Here is a 22,639-nt window from a genome sequence, read left to right on the forward strand (position 1 = left end):
AAGCTAAATCAGAGGAGATGGCTAGAAGTGCATTACGGAACATTAAACAGTGGCTGATCAGCATCAGACACAAATAAATGGCCCATAATCTACTGTCCAGAACATGAATGGTTCCCAAGTGGTGACCTGGCTGGCTTCCAGGCAGGGGAGTGCAGAGTTGGACATCAGATCTTTTAGGCCACAAAACCCCTGCTCTGGGTCATATTCCAGCAGCCAACAGAAGATTCTGGTACCCAGAGAGCATTCACATCTTTCCACATGATCTCATTCTATAGGACTAGATTTGGGTCTTATCATCATCTGCTCTGTGAGGTCTAGACCCAAACATCATTTGGGTAATTCCTCCTTCACAGGGGCAATCCTGTATTGGAAGAGGGAAGTCATATGTCTCTGCATGGGCCTAGGATAGGTTGGCTCACAACCCCTGAAGAAAATGTCTGTGAAGTGGTTCTTCCCTGGGTCCAGGAGGTCTCATCCCCCAAAATACCTTGGTTGAAGCTCATCTTACCAGAGCATCCTTTCATTTAAGTTCCCATTAGGATGCAAATACCTTCAAAAGAGAAGTAAAGTAGTATCGTGGCTGGTCCTACACACTTTAGTAAAAGATAATCTTCAATCTTTTGCTAAGAGCTTTGGGCATTGAAATACTGAAGAGAAAGTAGGAGGGAACAGAGAATAAAGCATCTAGAAGACAGCTTCTGAAGGAGGGGAAAGTAGTCTGCAGGACCCCAAAATTTAATATCACTATTTGTCCATGAACTTTGGTCTACCTTGGTAAAAGCCCTGGACGTAAAATCGGAGGGCAGGATTCTGATCTCCAGCTCTCCCATTTTATGTTAGCTCTGTGATCTTGACTAAGTCACTTAACCCCTTTGAGCCTTCATTTCCTCAGGTGAAAAATGGGAGTCACACCACACCCATCCCAGAGGTGCTGTGTGAATTACACAAATCAAAGTGTGTGGAAGGTCTGCCCTTCTATAAATATTGTCCTTGGGTCTGTGCCACGACATTCTAGAAATTGTACAACCACTGAGCTACATCTGTGAATGGATCTTGGAGCTGAGTCAATCCACAGACCTACAGTGAACCCAGGCAGGGCTTGCCAAACTCAAGCTAGATCAGCTGACCTTAGCTGGCCCACAAACACATGAACTTCAATGATAAATGTTGTTTAAGCCACTGAGTGTTAGGATGGTTCATTACTCAGCAATAGTTAAAACAATACACCCAAGTTACAGCTCCAGACATTTTAAATATTAGGGCCATGTTCAATAGAAATTATTCTAAAATATATCTGACACTTATCTGCGTTCTTAAGCAAAATTAAGTGCATACAATTCAGTCTTCACTTGGGTTATTCATGCACATATAGTGAAAAACAGTTAATGTGCTATAAGTCAGAGGTGCCCTAAAGGGTTAGCTACAGAACAGGGGCTCTAGAGACAATTCGAAAATAATTCTGGTCTACTGTTCTTTTTGATTTCAGAACTATTCCCTGCTTACTGGCCATTTTTCTTGCAACCAGTTTTGTCAGCTGTCTTTTGTGTTTGTTGTCATGGTGTCCATCGTAAGCAGGAACTCACCCTCTCCAGTCTAATGTGCCATACCCAATTCACCTCCCTTCTAGAAACCTGCAATGCATGCCTGCTAGAATGGTGTCCAAAGTAACAGTTAATAGATTTGGAGTAAGGGCCTGAGCTAGTTTTCTGTGTATCAAATGCATGTGCTTTAGTGCTGGGATTTCTTATCATCGCTTTTGGCCTCTTGGAGGCTTTTTGCGCCCTTCTGTGGTTCTCCTTTGGGACCTGGCAGTGGAGGTTGCCAGGTAATGAACCTCTGATCTAGACAGCTGGTACTGTCTGGAGTTGTTAGAATGCAGTCCTTCCATGTGAGAGTGAAGGGTTGGCTCAGTTTTGAAGGAAAGGACTGCCCTACAGGCCCGTAAGAGCTCTTCTCCCACCATACCCTCCCTGGGCATTTAGCACATGCTGCCTATGTTTCAACAGCAGATGATCACAGATTCCCCCAGGACAGAGGCAGGATCCAACTCTTCTCTAGATCCTCTGTAGCGCTTAGCATAGTGTCAGGCACTTAGTAGGCACTCACTAAGGTACGGTGGGTGGCATTTGTTTCTGTGAGCACAGGGCTTGTCTTCTTTAGGAGAGTAAGAATCTACAAGCTTCTGAATATAGAATATTTCACATCAAATTACCAGAAAATATTTTCAAAGGATTAAAGTTGTCCTGTGTCACAGAACAGTTCCCATTTCAGGGCAGAAGTTTATTTCTGAACCATGCTATGAGGAAGCCATGGCAACTAAGTCTGAGACAAAGCCAAGAGATATTCTGGCTACAGGTAAAAGCAAATATTTTTTGCTCTATTGAGCTGTTACCTTAGTGATTCCCCCTAGGTCTACTTCATTGTTTTGCCAAATGTCTAAAACCACATTCACAACCAGAAGATCTGGATTTAGAAATTGATCAGGAAGTGCCAGTGGATGTGTGGGCTAGCTACTCTACATTCCTACCTCCCACCCTCCCCTGCATCCCAGAAGCTGACCCCATGGGCTTCATCCAGTGGCCCCCCTGCCCTCTCGCTTGGGGCTGCGTTTGGTCAATGGAAGGCACTGCCAAGAGGTGGTTTGAAGGAGATTGGGGTATTTCTTCTCTACTTTCTCCCTTCTTTGGGTCCCTCTGTGGTCACAGCTCTTGCTCAGTGGCCCCTCCTCCAAGGCTCCATATCTTCTTGGGATCAATTTCCCTATTTCTTCCTCTTGCCTTTTTAAGCACAAGGGTGGTAAAGATTTTACAAGGTTGCTAATACCTCAACTTTCCTTGTCGGTTCCCTTAACCCTATTCCCATCTATGAAAGTGGTTCTGTCATTCAAGTCTTTCTTCCACCTGAACCATCTGAAGTGCTTCTTCTTCCTGCTGTTACCCTGGATGCTAGAATCTATACAAAGTCCTACCTAGGAGATGTCTAAGCTGCACCAGGGGACTCTTCAGGGCAAGGAGTTTGAAAAATAAATCAGAGGTTCTTTTCTCTCTAGCTTGCAGAACCTATTAGTCATTTGGCCCTATCTAAAGTAAGCAATATAAAATGAAGGCAAGTCCCAATCTACAGATGAGAAAAGTGATTATTCCTTCTTTACTTATCCCTTCATTAAATATTTACCAAGCACCTACCATGTGGAAGGCATTATTCTGATCCTGGGGAAAGACTGATAATGTATGAGACAACCACTGCCCACATTGTACTTATAATCTAACACCAACTGTCTCCTATAAGTCAGAGCTAGAACCAGAAGACTGAGTGTTCTCAAGTCCCGAACCTTCAGCAGATTCTCAAAGGACTCTGTGGCCCACTTAAGGTTAAGAACCCCTCTGAATTAGACTAAATTGACTACCAAGTTTCCCCCTTAAATAGAATGACCCACTAGCTCCCAGAAGTGTGGTGCTCTTTACTGGAATTTGTGGAGGCATACGGTCACACACCCCACCCCGTGGTGACACAACCAGCCAGCTTTCTTGACTACTCCTCACTCCCCAATATTCTCCACAAACTCCCCCACCCCAGTCCCTCGCACCTTTGTAATCAGCCGGGTGCCCTTCTCTGAGTCACTTCTCACAGCTCACAAATACTGGCTGTGTTGGCAGCACAACATGTTGCTGCCCTGTTGTTAGGAATAGAAAGAGGCTGGGGACTGGACTCAGAGATATGTCCTCTCTGAGAACCTGTGTTTTCAGCAAAGGCCGTGACAGTGAAATCTCTGCCTCCATGAAAGTATTTATGAGACTTAAGTTGGGAGGGCATGACTGAAACTGCCTCTGCTGGTGTAGAGGCCCAGGAGGAAGCCAGGGTGGCTGAGGCAAATTGAGGGGGGCGGTGATAAGAGGACAGGCAGCAAGCCTGGGGTCTGCCAGCCTCCCTCAAGCCCTCCGGAAACATAGGATTTTCCTCAGAAAGGTTTAAATAGGCCATGCCAGTAACACAATACTTCCCCTGCTCTGGGTAGGACAGGACAAGGGCGAGCTGGTGTCTGGTGCCCTCAGAGAAGTTTGGCAGGCTGGCATAAATAGCCCCCTTCCCCACATCACCCAGCCCTGCACCCGACAGACACAGCCTACTCCAGGCCAGGCTATCACTCTGTAACCCTCCACTTCTCCCCAGAAAGCTCCCATCTCCCAGGACCTCCAGCTGCCTTAGTTAGATAGAAGTCTCACAGTGGGAAGAAAGCACAATAGGAAAGCAGATAGGGCTGGAGCAATGGGAGACCTAGTGTTGAGGCTGCAAGGGGCCCTGGCCCACGGGGGAATCAACAGACTCCCCTTTCTTCTGGTGGATGGTCCTGGCAGTGTGCACTGCCAGAGCTCGGCAGAGGCGTGTTTGCTCCACAACATCCCCCTTGAGTCAAGCCCCCTTTGGAAGGGGTCAGGGATGTATTCATAGAAATGCCTGGGACTCATTTCTCTTTCACTTGTACTCCTCTGTCCTCTTTTAAGCTCCCTACAATTCCCAATCAAAATGAAATCATGCAGGAAATGGGGAGAGGTGGGAGAGGCAGAAATCATTTTTAAAAGGGTCTCTGGCTTTGAGCAGCTGGGTAGGGGCTGTTTGGAACAAGCACAGAAGGAGCTTCTGAGACAGCTCGGGTGACAGGAAGCTGCTGGGGTGGCTGTCTCCCTCCAGCCTCCCTCCTCGGAGAGCAGAATGGTGAAAATATCAGGACACGTTGCAAAACAATCTTCCTTCCTCCCCCTGCCCCCAACAGATGGAAGAGAGGAAAGTTGTGGTCATCATTTACCTGCTGAAATGGGGAGGACGCTGTTGATGAAAGTAGGCTGAGACACGATAAAGCGGAAGGAAAGCTGAAGATAAATTCCCAAAGTCACTGGATTCAGGACAACCATGCTGGCTGGGGTCTGGCAAGTGTCAAGTTCTCGAGGCAAGGCTGCCGTGAAGCCTTGCTTATCTCTGCCTTTGTCTTCCTCACTGCTGTTTGAGCCTCTCTCTCTCTCCCCCGCCCCTTGCCTCTCCCCCTCTCCCTCTCTGCTGTCTCTCTCTCTCCTTTCCCCATGCCTTTACCAAGAAGGAATGCCAACCATTTCCCATTAAACCTTCTCCGTACTCCACAGGGTTATATTTATCTCAAGCACTGGATCAAATGCCCACATTAAAATTAATATGTCAGAATTTTCTGTTTTGGACACTGAGGTAAGTGGCTACTGAAAAGCTGATGAAGAGGCAGCCAAGTCTCACATGTTCACAAGAAGCAGTCCTCAAGGGCAGACAGATTTCTTTATTATCCACCAGCATCTACCTGCTTGGAACTGAGGTGCCCTACAGCATCACAGAATCAGCTCTCCTGACTCAAACTGAATTTCCAGAGACTAATCCCTCTCGTGTCAGCCTGTGACATTTTTACCCACTGGACGACAAACACAAAGTTAACCTTGAATTATTTTTCTTTAATCATCCAATAAAAAGGGGGAGGTATATGTTCCAAAACAGCTTTCTGCAGGAAAAAATGATTATTCTCTTTCCAGAGCAACAACCTTTTATCTCATCCAAAGCAAAATAAGTGAAAAGACAGAAAGTGAAGGATTACCAAACTATATCTGGAGAAACAGCATCAATAACTTGATCTTTGGCTAGACAAAATTCAAGTAAAAAGTACTGCATTCTTAAATGAATACCTCTTAAGGGTTTATAAAGCCTGTTATAGAGATCCTGAGACTTTTTTGGTATATTTTTTAATTGGAGCTTGATTTGCCAACATATAGCATAACATCCAGTCCTTAGACTTTTAAAATAATGAAAATAATAATCTACAGGGTTGTCCATGTTGCTTTAATTTTCAATTTACATAACATCCTCCCAGTGCCTCATGGGAGTTCATTCAGAAATGGTTTGGTAGTTACTGGACTCTGGACACCTCCTTGGGGAAGAGTGCTGATCCTCATCCTGGGGGAAGGCAGAGTGTAAGGCGACACTCCCCAGTTCTTGCACCAGTCCCATCTGACTCTCAGCTCTGCTCTGACAGCAGACAGTTTGACACCTCTAAGCCTCAGTATTCTTATCATAAAATGGAGGCAATGTTCCCTTTAAAGGTTTGTTGGAAAGGTGAAATGAGGTAACATGGGATGAATCATGCATGAGTTAAAATCTGTGTACAGAGACAGCGAAAATGAAATCCAGGGAGCTGTGGTGTTTTGGGCGCAGTGACAGCCACTGAAAATCTCTCCCCATCCCCGTATGTGAGTGCCATTCTCCCCAGCAAGAGGTGGAGTCCATTTCTCCTTCCACTGAATGGGGCTGGCCTTGTGATTGGCTTTGATCTGTACACTGTGGCAGAAGTGACACTGTGCCACTTCCAGGCTGAGGCCTTAAGAGGTCTGGCAGCTTCTGCCTTTGTCTTTTCTTAGAAACTGCCACACAAGAAGTCTGGACTATTAGATAGGCAACAGGGAGGGGGAAGCATCCTGCCCCTTGTGCCTGGCCATCTCAGATGACATCTAAGCACTAACATGTGAGTGAGGACAACTTGAATCTGCTAGTCTTGGGCAGGTCCCCAGATGACAATGGCAGTCACAGGAGTCACTCCTGGTGAGACCAGCTGAAGAACTATCTAGGTGGACCCGCCCCAGATTACAGATTCATGAGCATATATAACGGCTGTTGTTTTAAGCCACTTGGTTTTAGGATGATTTGTTATATAGAAATAACTAACTGACAGAGGGTTTTTTAAGAAAATCTTTAGAAAGCATGAAAAGTGTACTTGGGTTACTTTCAAAATTAGCTGTTCCCAAACTACTTGACAGAAGGATCTGTGATTGTTGGTCAAACTTGCCAGGAAATGATCAGGCTTGTTCTCATTAACTCTTGAAACCTACAGTCCCATCAGTGGGCTTTTGCTGGTTTGAAGAAGGTGCAATCTACCTCAGAGGAAGGTAACTCTTAAGAGCCATGGTGCCAGAATCTGAACTTTCACCATCCAGCTCAGACTCCTCCTGTGAAGCCAGAATGGCTTCTTCCTTCTCTCAACACCTAGATCTCACCATTGACTATATAATCCACACAAAGTGTATCAATATGTCCTGCCTGTGACACCTGCTGCTATGTTTTTGAGCTGCTTCTAAACCACCTTGCAGTGGTTTGTGCTAATGTCCCTGAAGACAGAGGACCATCCCATAGCTCTGTGTACTTTAGGACAGCCCTTGTCACCTAATCCTCAACAATGTCAATTAATTTGATTAAATCACAGCACCATAGGATGAAAAGAAAAGTAGGAAAAATGCATAATTTTATGCTCCAGCCACAGTGAGCCAATTGCATTCCCCAGCCTCCTCTTTGTGTCTTTGCACATATAGCTGGCTGGCCCGGGCCTGGTAAAAGTGAGGGCTGTGGCAAGGATGGGGAGAAAGAGAGGGAATGTGGACAGACGGACAGAATTGGAGCCTGCACAGGAGAGGATGCATGTATACATTCAGGCCAATGGGACACGAGTCACCTCTGCTCTTTGGGAAGCCCCAGCACAGAGGTACTTCAAAGCCCCAACATCTATGAAACAGCTCTGTAAATTTCCATTTCCCATGAACTATGCATTTTATGATCCTATCTCTTACAGGGTTACCCTAACTGACTGAGAAGTTATCATCTTTTTTCAAACTCTCCTGGAAGGGCTCTCAATCCTTCAGAATCTAATAACACAGGCTATTAAATTATCCAGAAGGAAATTGAGATTTGTGAAAGGCTTATACTGATAAAGCCAATCAAAATTAGAGCTTTGTCTCACAGGCCATGCAGGTGGGAGTATATGTATACTGATGTACAATTTGACAGTACCCATCAACACGTAACATACACATGTCATTTGATCTAGAAATTCCACAGACATACTTGTTCAACTGCCCAATAGGTGACATGCAAGGATGTTCATTACAGTTTCAGATTTGAAGCAGCTTAATTCTCTGTGAATGTAATTGTTGAAAAAAATCACAGGATCTCTCTTCAGTGAAACATTATACAGTCATTATAAATAATAAAGTAGTCTTTGCAACAAATGATCCTGGAAAAAGGAGTCTTCCATATGTAAAGCAAACAAAAATTAATTTTAACTCTTACTTTGCCCCATACATAAGAATTAGCTCAAAAAAGATCACAGACCTAAATGTAAGAGCAAAAACTATTAAACTTCTAGAAGAAAATATGGGAAAATCTTGGATTAGGAAAATATTTCTCTTTTTAAATTAAATTATTTTTTCTTAAATAAAAATGGTATATATTGGGCAGCCCCGGTGGCGTAGTGGTTTAGCGCCGCCTGCAGTCCGGGATGTGATCCTGTCGACCCGGGATCGAGTCCCACATCGGGCTCCCTGCATGGAGCCTGCTTCTCCCTCTGCCTGTGTCTCTGCCTCTCTCTCGCTCTCTCTGAATGAATAAATAAATAAATTTTTTAAAAAAGGTATATATTTAAGATATATAACATGATGTTTTGATACACATATTTTGTGAAATAATTACTGCAGTCAAGCTAATTAACATATCTGTCAAATCATATGGTTACCTTTTTTCTAGTGAAAACACTTAAAAACTACTCTCTTACAAATTTCAACTGTACAAAACAGTATTGTTAACTATAGCCATGCTGTACATTATTATTCATCCCATATAACTGAAACTTTGTACCCTTTGACCAATATCTTTCCACTGTCCCCTTTTCCCCCAACCCTTGGGATTTGACTCTCTGCTTCTATGATAAAAGTTTTTTAAATAGGACACAAAAAGCACCAATCATTTAAAAAAATGTTATACTGGACTTGCCAAAAAATTTAAACTTCTGCTCTCTGAAAAACAATACTAAGTTGAAAAGACAAGCCAAAGACTAGGAGAAAATATTTGCAAAACACATATATGATAAAAGATGTGTGTATTCAGACTTTGTAAGGAACTTTTACAACTCAATGATAAAGAAACAAACAACCCAAATTTTTTTTAAAAAGGGCAAAAAACAGATATTTTACCAAAGAAGATATATGAATGGCAAATGAGCACATGAAAAGTTAATCAACGTCACTAGTCAGTCATTAGGGAAATCTAAATTAAAACTTTAATGAAAGATCACTACATACTACTAGAATGGCTAAGTTTATAAGACCGACAGTTCCAAGTGTTGGTGAGCATTTGGAGCTACTGGAACTTTAACACACTATTGGTGGGAATATGCAGAATGGTACAACCACTTTGGAAAACAGTTTGGCAGTTTCTTTGAAAGTTAAATATATACTTACTATACCATGCAACAATTCTACTCTTTGGTATTTATACCGGACAAATTAAACCTATATCCACCCAAAGACTTGCATCTGAATGTTCATAACTACATGAACATTCTTTGTAGTAACAAGAAACTAGAAACAACCCAAATGGCCATCAATTGGTGTAACAAATTGTGTACCATGCAATACTACATGGCAGTAAAATGTAATGAACTGCTGAAACAAGTATTATGGATGAATCTCAAATGCATTATGCTAAAATCAACACAAAAGGCTACATACTGCATAACTTCATTTATAAGGTATTCTGGAAAAGGCAAAACTATTGGGATGGAGAACAGATCAGTGGTGACTAGCAGTCAGCTACAAAAGGGACTTTTGGTGGTGATGGAACTGTTCTTTATCTTGACTGGAGTGGTTGTTTGTCTGCTTTGTCAAAACTCATCAAACTACTCTTTGATGGTGGGAGTATATGCATTTTCCCTCACTAAACTTGACTTAAAAAAAAAAAGGCAAAGATAGTTCACATTTATGCCTGGACATTGAAGGCTGTCCACAGAATATTGCTGAGTAAAATTAGAAAGATGCAGTGCATCTGACCAAACAAGTAAATCTATTTATTATTTACATGTACAGAGAGAAAGATCTAGAACACTATACATTACATACTTGGGGATGGAATTATGTGGGATAAGAAGAAGGAGGGAAATTCTTAAACTTATACATACTTATATTATTGGAAACTTTTACTTTGGGCATAGCTTAATTTGTAATTTAAAAGATTATTTTCTTAAAAAAATAAAAAATGATTTTCTTTAAAAAATCAAATTCTTAAAGAAAGGTAGGAAAAGGTGTCTTTTCTACATTAATGAGGTCCAACAAGCCCCAGCCAACAAGCCCTCTGTCTGAGAGGCACAGACAGTCCATTTTTGATTGGCCCTGCCAGAGAACAGAGCTCTGAGCATGTTCTGGCCTGGAACTAAGGATGATTTGGTTATGCTGAGGCCGTGGCCACCTCCCACCAGCAACTGCATCAGCAGGAGAGAGAGAAGACTGGGCAACCAAAGAGCACCTGGGTGCTTCAGTGGTTGAACATCTGCCTTTGGCTCAGGTCGTCATCCTGGGGTCCTGGGATCGAGTTCTGCATCAGGCTCCCGTGAGGAGCTTGCTTCTCTGCCTATGTTTCTGCCTTTCTCTCTGTGTCTCTCATGAATAAATAGAAAAAAATCTTAAAAAAAAAGAACCACTGATCTAAGGGTTCAATCAACAAAATGAGTATATCCACAGTAATTGAATTATTGGGGTATAATTATCCAGATGACCAGCAGGAAATTTTGGACAAATTTATAACTTCCCTAGAGAATTCTAATTTGTAGCAGTGTTCTTCTAGTCTCCTCTTCTCCATGTTTCCCCCTCCCTTTAAACATCACATCCACCCTAAAAACATATGTAACCATATTTTCAGATTCCAGTTTGTAACTATATTTCACTTTATTGGTACAGAAATTCTCTGGAAGAGGCCTGTGGTTTGTAAATTCAAAGATATATTTTGAATTGAAGACATTTAAAAATATATCTCATTACTTTTTTTGTCTTTCATATATACCCCAAATTTCTTTTACAATTCCCTCCTTATATATCAGCTTGAAGTCCATTTTTAAAACTGAATAGTTCTTGAATTAGGAACTCTACAAACTCAAGGCAAGTGATGAGTGGTAGCATCCAATATGCAAATGATCTTCTAAAAGTAATTTTCCATTTTTATTCCTGCCCTATTTCAGTCAGTCTGGGAGATTCCTGGAAAGAACATGTGCTAGAAGCATTTCCATTTATATTAGTAGTTGGCTCCATAAATAGACAATTTGTTCTACTTTTCTCTGGATCATCCTATTTGCCTAAGCTGAGTCACACTGTCAAAGAAAGCTGGAATGGTTTATATTCAAAGAACTCTAACTTGTTAGTCCCCGGGTACAATTATAAACACATTGAGAGAAAAAGGAAAAAATAAACAACAGTTATATATGTTCCCAGAAATTGGTAGCATTTCTATATACTAATTATGAAGCAACAGAAAGAGAAATTAAGAAAACAACTCCACTTACAATTACACCAATAAGAATAAACTTAACCAAAGAGGGGAAAGACCTGTACTCTAAAACTATAAAACAATGATGAAAGAAATTGAAGATGACACGAACAAATGGAAAGATAGTCGTGCTCACAGATTGGAAGAATTAATATTGTTATTGTTTTGTTTTGTTTAGATTTTATTTATTCATGAGACACAGTGAGAGAGAGAGAGGCAGAGACATAGGCAGAGGGAAAAGCAGGCTCCCTGTGGGGAGCCTGATGCGGGACTCAATCCCAGGATCCCAGGATCATGCCCTGAGCCAAAGGCAGATGCTCAACCATCGAGCCACCCAGGCATCCTTCATTTTCTATTTTTTATACTTTGATAGGATTTGAATCTTACAACAAACATATTACTTTTATGACAAATAGATGAAAATGCTTTGAGCCATCCAGGCACCCCAGAAGAATTAATAATGTTAAAAGGTCCATACTACTCAAAGCAATCTACAGATTCAAAGCAGTCCCTATCAAAATACCAACAGCATTTTTTCGCAGAACTAGAATAATATTAAAATTTGGATGGAATCACAAAATACCCAAAATAGCGAAAGCAATCTTGAGAAAGATGAACAAAACTGGAGGTATCACAATTCTAGATTTCCAGATATCCTATAAAACTGCAGTAATCAAAACAGTATGGTACTGGCACAAACACAGACACACAGATCAATGAACAGGATAGAGAGCCCAGAAATAAACCCACAATTATATGGTCAAATTAATCTATCACAAAGGGGGTAATAATATACAATGGAGGAAAGAGTCTCTTCATTAAATGGTTCTAGAAAAACCGAACAACATGCAAAAGAATGAAGTGGGACCACTTTCTTACACCATACAAAAAAATGAACTGAAAATGGATTAAATGCCTAAATGTCAGACCTGAAACCATAAAAATTCTGGAAGAGAGCAGCAGCAGTAATTCTTTGACATTGGCAGCATATACCATTATTTTTCTTGGTGACCTTTCTCTCTCTCTCCAGCCAGCCAGTGATCTATTTTTATTTAGAATAGAATATGGTTTTTATTTTTTATTTTTTTGGAATATGGTTTTTAAAAAAATAATGAATGTAAAGTGTTTACTATGTAATGGTCTAATGGAAGGATCAAGATATATTAAAAGAGCTAGTGAGAAGCAATTTTCAAAGACCCCTAAGCCAAAGTCCCTGGTGAGCAATTTTTCTCCAAGGTCTTCTGGGTCTCTTTTTTTTTTTTTTTTTTTTTTTTTTGGTTTTCTGGGTCTTATGAAAACTATCTCTTATTCTGTTGAGTTCCATGTTGCCAGGAATTTGAGGAGCAGCCTCAACTGCACATGGTCAAGCACACTGCCATGTGTTACCATTGCTGAGGAGCTAGATTTATCCCTTATGTGGCTGTCACTCATAGCACTGATTCCTTCTCTATCCCTGAAACAGCATCCCCCCCTCTTGTAATTTGAAAAATGCCATCTTGTAAATTGAAAAACATCTCTTGAAAAACACCATCTCACCTGTATCCTCTTCATTATCAATCTCATGGAGTCAAATCTCAGCCCAAAGTTGGTCTAGAGGCCCCATTAGCTGTTCCAAGGTGGAAACTTTGTCTCATGACACATTAAGCAGATAAGCAATCCAGAGGCTCTCAGCTTGCCACGTACAGGGTTGACAAAGTGAATGGCATATGGTAGTGACTCAATGGATGCTGAATTAAATAGAAACTTTATGATCTATTTATCATTGTTGTTCCTTATACTTTTGCTACTGTTCTTTAGGTCATACTGATTTTTTTTCTAAAATTTAAGTCAAGCTTTTTGTACGATAATCAAAATAGGAAATTCCGTCAGTTCTCATTTCAAAATCACAGGCCCATTTGTTCTCTTTCAACCCTTTTCTCTTTTAAAACTGTCCCTTCAAGGGCAGCCCAGGTGGCTCAGTGGTTTAGGAACACCTTTGGCCCAGGGTGTGATCCTAGAGACCCAGGATCGAGTCCTATGTCAGACTCCCTGCATGGAGCCTGCTTCTCCCTCTGCCTGTGTCTCTGTCTTTCTCTCTCTCTCTCTGTGTCTCTCATGAATAAATAAGTAATATCTTTAAAAATAAATAAATAAAAATAAAATTGTCCCTTCAAGACAAAACCACACAATATGTGGCTTTGGAAAAATCACTTATTTTCCTGAGCCTGTTTCCTTATCATGGGAATAATAATAATAATCACTCCTTTCCAAAGGTTGCTGTGGGGTAGCTCAGTGGTTGAGCATCTAACTTTGGCAAACACTTAAGCAACTCAGCCACCCATGTGCCTTGATACACATAGTTTTGTTTCATCTTCACAGCAACCTTTTGTTTTGTTTTGTTTTGTTTTTAAAGATTTTATTTATTTATTCATAAGAGAGACAGAGAAAGAGGCAGAGACATAGGCAGAGGGAGAAACAGGCTCCCTGCGGGGAGCTTGATGCCAGGGACTCGATCCCAGGACCCTGGGATACGACCTGAGCAGAAGGCAGACACTTAACCAATGGGAACTGCCATGAGGAGAGAGGACAGCCGAGGAAGCTGGCCTCTAAAGATAGCCCTCTGTGAAACCACACCTCATGGCAGTCATGGCTTTGTGTAGTCCTCTTCCACAATGAATTTGGGTTGGCCCTGTCACTCCTTAAACCAAGAGAATAATGCAAAAGGAACATTGACAGTTCCAAGCCAAAGTCCTAAGAAAGCCTGGGAGCTTTTACTTGTACCCTGGTGGAAGTCAGCTGCTTGTGAAAAGCCCAGGTACCCTGCTAGAGAGAGAAGCCCTGGAGGGGAAAGGCCCTGTAGGGGAAGACACTGCTTGTGTAGACAGACCACATGGAGCAGTTGGTTGGGCCAACCTAGCCCACCGATCTATGACTGTCAGGAACAAGACTGTAGTCTTACTTTGCTAGGTTTATCGACCCATTGCAAGGAATCAGGCCATGGTCCAGAGGAAATATAGGGAGACACATAACATAGGATTCAGGAGAGGGGGTGGAATGTAGGTGGAAGAGAAATGAAGCTGAGTGTTTTGTTTTTGAATTGAAAAATCATTTTATTAAATTTTTTAAAAAGATTTTATTCATAAGAGATAGAGAGAGAGAGAGAGAGGCAGAGACACAGGCAGAAGGAGAACAGGCTCCGTGCAGGGAGCCCAACATGGGACTCGATCCCGGGTCTCCAGGATCAAACCCTGGGCTGAAGGCAGCACCAAACTGCTGAGCTACTGGGGCTGCCCCATTTTATTAAATTGACGTCATTGAGGAATCACAGTGTAAGGTGATGTTAAAAGCCAATGATTCTTAGGCAAAGCATTTGGAGAATATATACGCATTATATGAAGAGGGATGAGGGGGCTCAAGGAGGATGAGTGGGGTGCAGACAGACAAAAAAAGATGGGGGTTCATGAGAGAGTTTCAACCTTCCAGCCTAGTTATAAACTGGAACAGTGCAGATCTGCTAGGAGCCTGGCAACGGGATACTGTGCCTGTCTGGTCTATGAAGTGTCAAGCCGTATGTAACATTCCAATTCTTCCAATGGCCGTCTTTTAGAAAAACTAGGATGCCATATTTTACAGACCATAAATCTTCATACCATAAAATTCACCACTTAAGAATATACAAATAAATTATTTTAGTATTGAATAAATGTTAGTATTGAATAAAATGTTCGATAGGGGATCCCTGGGTGGCGCAGCGGTTTAGCGCCTGCCTTTGGCCCCGGGTGTGATCCTGGAGACCCGGGATCGAATCCCACATTGGGCTTCCGGTGCATGGAGCCTGCTTCTCCCTCTGCCTGTGTCTCTGCCTCTCTCTCTCTGTGTGACTATCATAAATAAATAAAAAAATATATAAAAAATGTTCGATAGGCTCAAAGCAAAGCAGGCTCTGTGAAAAGGGACTCAACATCAGATCTGGACTATGAAGTGGACCTTAAGTTCCTGTTTTATGGAATTGTATAAAGTTATGATAGATAGAGAAATCTGCGTGCAGAAACTCTGCACTGCATTTGCAAACCAAGGCTGTTTGGGCATGTCAGGTTTCTGATAATCTATGATTTTAGGTTATCATGAATAAGGAAGATGGATGTTAGGCATTTCCAGTGCAATGTGTCCTTGGATAAAATATTTCCTTCTGCTAGCTTTGTATCTGGCTTTATCTATGTCTCTTATTCCAGCTTGATGAATGGCTAGGCAGATTTTTACATTCCTAGCCTGAGCTAATTTTTACTTTCTCAGAGTAAAAAAAGGCAACTCAGAGCTTCCAGTCTGGTGGAGCCTCTAGAGGACTCGGTTCCAGCTGCCATCCGACAGCAGCTGCAGGAGAGACTGAGATGAGGAGAATCAGCTGAGCCCCACCAACCTGAAAGCTGGAGGAGAGATAGTCTTGTCTTTAGTCCCTAAGTTTGGGGATGGTTTGTTATACATAAATAGATTACTGAACCAGTCATGCTTGAAAAAGACACCCCCCACCCCACCCCCTGCCACCCCCGCCAATGAGATGATCCTGAAGGAAGAAGGAAATGGGAGAGGAGTGAACCTAAGATAGATGAAGCACTTAGAAGAGACTGAGGGTTACCCTCTGGTGAGATGTCAGAGAGCAGCTACCTATGGGGGGTGGAGGTTCACTGGGAAGGGCATGAGGGAGCCCTCTGGGTTGCTGGACGTGCTGTATATCTTGATCTGGCAGTGGTCATGCGGAGGCATGCTATATACACTTAAGGTAACAACTAGAAGCTCAAGCTGATTTCTATTATAGGGTAATAAAAGTTAACCAATGCTGGTGAAATATATACTTGCTACAAACATACTAATAGGTAAAAATAAGACATTAAGACAGATACACGAAGTAAACAAATATTTATGGAGGAGAAAAGTAAAGTTGTGAATTTAAACATGGACTAAGATGCCAAAGAGGATCGTGACTGTGAGCAAAGAATTTAGAAAGAATATAAAATTCCAAAGTTCCAATATTCAGAATTCCAATTTTCTGAATTAAATTAAAGAAGTAGGCTGTACCCTCTTCAAGGTCAGGTCCTTGGAATTAGAGATGGAAGGAAGCTCTGAAACCGTCTTTCCCTAGTTCTCCAACTGGGCTACACACGGGGATCACTTGGGAGCTTTTGAAATATTGATGCCTGGGCCCCACCCTAGAGATTCAGACGGGATTGTGCTAGGGTGTGGCCCAGGAGTCAAGATTTTTAAGATCCCCAGGTGATTTCTGTATGCTGCCAGGATTGAGAACCACTGGTCAATTTCAACCGCTCTTTTCACAAATGAGAACAGAGGCCCCAATACTGACAAATGGCTTGCAAAATATCCATTAATTGGCTGAAGCCAATTTTCTCTGATGTGCCTTAATAGGAGAGAGCTGTAGCATGGATAATACCAAACAGTGAATAATCTAAAAATAATTTCTATTTGGTTTGGGAAAGCAGCACGTGACTTCCCGGCCACCGACTGGTCTGGCTAATTCAGTTTGGCTCAAATGAATGTGCCTTTTCCTGAGTTTACACTGACAGCCCCGGCCTGTGCTGAGGGGTGGAAGGAAAGCAGCCAAACTAAATACTGACCATGGTCAGCTCCCCAGCTGTCCAAAGCACACAGTAACTATACAGACGTGGGGACTTCTCTTACCAGAAGATTCCACAAAGGGACAAAACTAGGTTTTTCCTGACCCTTTGTTTAGGTGCCTAAAGCATGAAGAGGGAGTGAAGGATGAGGGGCTATTGGCTGTCAAGGGGCATTTCTGTGCCAGGTTTTGTGCTGTGCATTCTTTAACAGCATATGCTCCAGACAATGCTATGAGTTAGGCATTCTATTATCACCATCTAGAGATGAGGAAATTGAGACTCAGATTGTATAACCACCAAAGCAGAGCCAGGACAGAACCTCAGGCTTATACTCTGTCCAAGGGGGACAGCTGAGGCCTCAAGCTGAAAAAACAAGCCGCAGATGGACTTGGGTCTGATCCTTGGATTTCTTGCACTGCTGAACAGACTTTGTCTCCTTATTTTTCTGCCCAAATAGTGTAAAGGGAGCAGTAAAGGGACCTCCTCCAGATGTGCCTATGGCAGCCATGAGGAGCCAACTGCCAGGATCCCCAGCTGCTGCTCTCTGAAACCCATCACCTGATCTGAGCCAAGCTCATCTCCCAGGCACCAGGCTGCTCTTCTTCAATGCCTGTGCCTAGTAAGATATGAAGGAGGCCTGTTCCTGGGAGACATGGGACTGTGACAGAAGCTTTGCCAAATCTTCCTCAGACTGCAGGCATCAGAGGTGCTTCCACCCCACCTTGCCTCCCAGCGTCAGGTCTGCATGGCAGTCTGATGGCCCTCTCAGCCTTTTCCTGTTCTTTCCCGGTTTTCTCTCATACAGGTGGTTCCCTGAATAAAACCTTCTGGAGTATTTAATCCCATGCAATGTCCCTCCCCACTGGTGCCCCCAACCATGTACCCATCATTGTAGGGAGGAAAGGTCACCCTCTGCTGACTCTTCTCAGGAATCATGGTCTGAGATCGTGAAGGTGAAGACTACAGAGAAACAGGTTTCTCAGTATGTCTGCCCTCGTCATTGGTCTTTGTGCCACGAAGGAAGATAGACCAGGAGACAAATGATTGACCAGCACCCCAACTAGCCCTAATTCATTTGCCAAGAAGTTACCTTTTATTGCAGGTGTCCACAAGCACAAAGGCCAACTTAGAAAGGCTAGGGATTCTTCTCTGACGTAACACCCTTCGGGGAAGACATTCAAACCCTGCAGGCTCAGGAACTCCTTGTAGGGAGATTTTGTCATCTTTTGCTCCTCCTGAAAGAAGAAAGCAGACAAACCATATGCTGATTCTCAAACACCTAGAACGAAAGTGGTGCATATCCAGTCACCAGCATCATTTAGCGTTGTTCTGAAAACACCCACAAAGGCCCCCAGATAAAAGAGAGGAAGAAGAGGTGTTTCTTTTTAAAAATATTATTTTTAAGTTTGTATTTTAATTCCAGTTGGTTAACATATAGTGTTCTATTAGTTTCAGGTGTACCATTCAACAATTCCATACAACACAACACCCAGTGCTCATCAGGACGAGTTCCCTCCTTAATCCCTATCCCTTATTTCACCCATCTCTCTCTTCTACCACCACCCCTTCCCCTCTGGTAACCTTCAGTTACTTATCTATGAAAGGAAGGAGACGTTTAAGAGAATTCATCTAGGCATGAAATTAAATACACAAAATATGCAAACAATAACTTACTATAAACATAGTAGAACAACTCACTTGCAATAGCACAAAACAGATTAATGTCTAGGAAAAAATTTACCAAAATTGTGCAAGGCTAATATGAAAACTTTAAAACTCCATTGAAGGACAAAAACACCACCTTCAAAAATTCAAAGATTTAGCATTGAATAGAAACAATACTTTAGGATTCAATTCTCCAAATATCATGAGTATTTCATATATTCATTTAATTGCATTCTGTCTTTTTGTGTAATTCTGATGCTTTGACACCAGGAACCTCGCTGACTGACCCTGGAGGGACTGGCCCTCCCAGGTTAGCTAACTCCTAGAAAGAGCAAATAAAACTCTCCTTCCATAGGCAAACCAACGGATGGGGGGCCCAAATTCCCAACCGCCCTCTTTATCACAGTCTGTGTGGGCTCTCACAATCCTCTACCCTCCTGCCCTAATTACCACAGAGCCACACACCCAATCACTGGGGCGCCCCTGAACTCCAGAGCCCTTGGAAAGTATTCAAACTGGCCAATCCTAAATCTGTTTACTGTGCCTCACCTCTTTTCTTGCTGAGGAGATCCCCATAAAGGCTTCAGCCCGCTAATTCCCTCTCTATGCTTGAGACCAACCTCAGTGTCTTCTTCTGTGGCCTTGTGTGGTGCATTCTCATATCATGAACTGTAAGAAAATATCTTTTCAAGACAATTGTCTCCAGATCTGTTGGCCTTACTGAACCTCAACTTTTTCTATTAGTACACGGTATTTCAAAGCACACTCTGGATTTGTGTGTGTGTGTGCTAGTGAAGTGAATATGCAAAAACAAGTGAAGAAAACCATGAAAATTCTGAAAAATGACAATGTAGGTAGGATGGTGGGGAGGGAGATAGATGGAGTGGCTGGTTAAGGACAAGGAGGAAGGGAAGGCACTGTGTTATGAAATGGTTTTATGAACGTAGTGGGTATAAATTTCAGTTCAAGACACTCAAGTGTGAAAGAAATATTTATTTTTAGTAATTCAACTCAATTTTATCCTCCATTTGGCCAGGGTGGAAACTAAATTCAGTCATGTCAGGGCCTCATTGGCCCCCAACCACCTTCTTCCACACTGCTCTAAGAACCATTGGGCTTATCTAATACCCAGGCATCAGGGATGGGTTTCTGATTCTTGGTAGCTCATGTATCCATGGTGCATCCTTGTTGGGAGGCTGTTTGCTGCAGCTTTTGTGATCTCAACTCCTCCTGCGTCACCTCCTCTGAAAGAAAAGGTCTGTGATGTTTATATTGCTATATGCCATGTAGATGTGGAGTCTTCAGGGGTGAATTTGCAGAGAAGCATGTCAAATAGCAGCAAGAGGACACAGGCCCTGGATGATGAGGGGTAGGTGACATCTGGGTACACACTCAGTTGAGTGGGGGAGGGCAATGGGAATTTACTGTGAACATTCTGAGTAGTGACAGAGACACACACACAGGGTGCTGTAGGAGTGCAAGGAAGAAGGGCGTTTTCATGGAAGAGATGTCTGTTGAGCTAGATCTTAAAGGATATAGACGATTTCATATGACAAAAATCAGTAGGTGTACACAGGGCACTGTAATAGTAACAGCATGAGCAAAATTCAGGCTAAGATGAAACCACATCTGATTTCCTGACTCCACCTTCATCAGTGGGAGGTGGGGGAGGGGGCTTCCCAGGAATATGCTGGGACCAAGGCATGAGCCACATGACTCTAGATTAACCATTCGATAGACCACAGGTCATTCTAGTCACCGCTGATACAAAGAACAAAATTGTGGATAATGCCATCTTTGTGGAGATTTCCAGGTCTGAGTTAAAATTTAAAGTGTTTCCTTCAAACTTTGAAACTGATGATTCAGGAGTGCCTGGTTGTACCATTCTCTGCTCCCTAACTGGAGAAAACATTCAACCTGGATTTACCATGGGTTCACTGACTGGCTAGCCTCTCTTCTGGAAAAGGTCTTAGAGGGAAGATCTAAGATAATCCAGTAAAATCCAGGAGTGCAGACAGTGCTGCTTGCCAGATCTGAATCCAAGCAAGGTAGACTTTTATTTGCACCTTATCTATGGGAGGAATTAAAAGGATCATCAATTTCCTTTATCCACGTGACTCCATTATTCAGATTAGCAGTAGCAAATGCAACCAGAAAACAGATGATTCAGACTTCTTCTGTAACATTTTTTTTTTAAGATTTTATTTATTTATTCATGAGAGACAGAGAGAGAGAGAGAGAGAGAGAGAGAGAGAGAGGCAGAGACAGAGACAGAGACAGAGGAAGAAGCAGGCTCCAAGCAGGGAACCTGATATGGGATTCGATCTCAGGTCTCCAGGATCACACCCTGGACCAAAGGCAGCGCTAAACCGCTGAGCCACCTGGGCTGCCCCTTCTGTAACATTTCACTTTCCATTCATCAGAGTCTGTTTTATCAGGGTTTCTCAGTCATAATTCCCATGTGGAATTTCACTGGTTTCCAACTTTCCTAATATGTTCATATGAAATACTATCCTAGTCACTCCAAGTTCCTTTGTTTCAGTCATACGGCATTCTTCACAGGAATACACTGCTTCCCCATTGTCTAGTTAAGTGTTTTGCAAAAGTAAAGGGACAAAAACATTTTTAGATTCCATATTTTCATTTTCCTTTAGTGTGCAAGAATCCTACTAATTCTTTGTAACAGAGTTGAGACTCTTTTTCTTAAAAAAAATATACTCACTTTACATAATAAGCTGGGCTACTTCAAAGTTGCAAGTGTTAAGTAACCATAGAAAATATCCACTTAGCTATTTCCAAACCTCATGAATTCTCAATTTTTATTTAGTGAACCCCTGCAGAGCAGGTGGCTGTATAAAACCATAAAATCAGGGGCACCTGGCTGGCTCAGTGGGAAGAACATATGACTCGATCTCGGGGTCATAAGTTCGAGCCCCACACGGGGTACAGAGAGTACTTAAATAAATAAACTTAAGAAAAGACAAGGGGGAAATAAATGCACACAACTCGTTTTCCAGGAAAAGACTGATGCACTTGGGGAAGTTAAGATCCATTTACTTAAAAAGTACAATTACACTGATAGGCAGGACATAATTCCAGAGTGTCTCCTCTAAAGTCATACATTCCTAAAATACAGTAGCATCTGTGTACCTTGTATAGGTCAGGCATAGGGCTAGGAGTTTCTGGATAGCTTCCCGAATTCCCAAACAACCTCATGAAGTATGAAAGGTTTTGGAAATTATATGAATAGGGGAATTAATCTAAGAAGTCATTTCCCACCCCAGATTCTTAGTTTTCCTAAGAAAACCACCCTTGTCTACCAAAGTTCAGTTTTTATGAGACACTTGAGTACTCCACATATTGGATCATATAAGAGTATTCATTATTTTTTTTAAAGATTTATTTTAGAAAGAGAGAGAGAGCATGAGTATGAGGAAGGGTAGAGGGCAGACTCCCCACGGAGCCGAGCCTGATACAGAGCTCCGTCTCACAACCCTGGGATTGTGACCTGAGCAGAAACCAAGAGTCAGATGCTCAACCAACTGAGCCACTCAGGCACCTCTAAGTGTTCATTATTAAACTAGGGGGTGCAAAATGTTTTATCAAAGTAAGTTTGACTATCAACCAATAGATTCATCTTAGAGGGGGTTTTTCAATATCTTATCTTTCTAAGGGAAAATTCTTTTTTTAAAAAAGATTTTATTTGAGAGAAAAAGAGTGTGTGCACACAAGTTAGGGGAGGGGCGGAGGGAGAGGGCAAGCAGACTCCCCACTGAGCACAGATCCCACCGTGGGGCTTGAACCCACAACTCTGAGATCCTGACCTAAGCTGAAGTCAGAAATGACTGAGCCACCCAGGTGCCCCAGGGAAAACTGTTATAAGGAGACTAATTTCAAGATTACTTTTACAAAATAAGCAGTCAATGGACAGTGTCATCAGTGTTTCTGGATTAATCTGGTCTTCATATGCTCAGACTGACCTCTGCTGGATAGTCTACTAACAT

At 42.3% G+C, this 22,639-nt stretch overlaps 2 protein-coding genes across 5 annotated transcripts in view; both read right to left on the reverse strand.

Moving 5' to 3' along the window:
- The window catches only part of COLQ (collagen like tail subunit of asymmetric acetylcholinesterase), a 79,228-nt gene extending 61,026 nt beyond the window's left edge, over positions 1 to 18,202 (reverse strand). Inside the window, exon 1 of one of the 3 annotated variants that reach the window (XM_077865267.1) lies at positions 18,061 to 18,202. In XM_077865267.1, the coding sequence (XP_077721393.1) occupies positions 18,061 to 18,193 (133 nt within the window). In that variant the 5' untranslated portion in view covers positions 18,194 to 18,202. Of the gene's footprint in view, positions 1 to 4,804; positions 5,006 to 18,060 lie in introns of those variants that run through there. The other 2 variants (XM_077865265.1, XM_077865268.1) reach the window with 2 other exon arrangements.
- Positions 18,203 to 19,613: 1,411 nt separating this feature from the next.
- The window catches only part of HACL1 (2-hydroxyacyl-CoA lyase 1), a 40,990-nt gene continuing 37,964 nt past the window's right edge, over positions 19,614 to 22,639 (reverse strand). Inside the window, exon 17 of one of the 2 annotated variants that reach the window (XM_077865259.1) lies at positions 19,614 to 19,879. In XM_077865259.1, the coding sequence (XP_077721385.1) occupies positions 19,871 to 19,879 (9 nt within the window). In that variant the 3' untranslated portion in view covers positions 19,614 to 19,870. Of the gene's footprint in view, positions 19,880 to 20,890; positions 21,220 to 22,639 lie in introns of those variants that run through there. The other variant, XM_077865257.1, reaches the window with a different exon arrangement.

Source organism: Canis aureus, chromosome 22, assembly GCF_053574225.1.
Source record: "Canis aureus isolate CA01 chromosome 22, VMU_Caureus_v.1.0, whole genome shotgun sequence".
Lineage (NCBI taxonomy): Eukaryota > Metazoa > Chordata > Mammalia > Carnivora > Canidae > Canis > Canis aureus.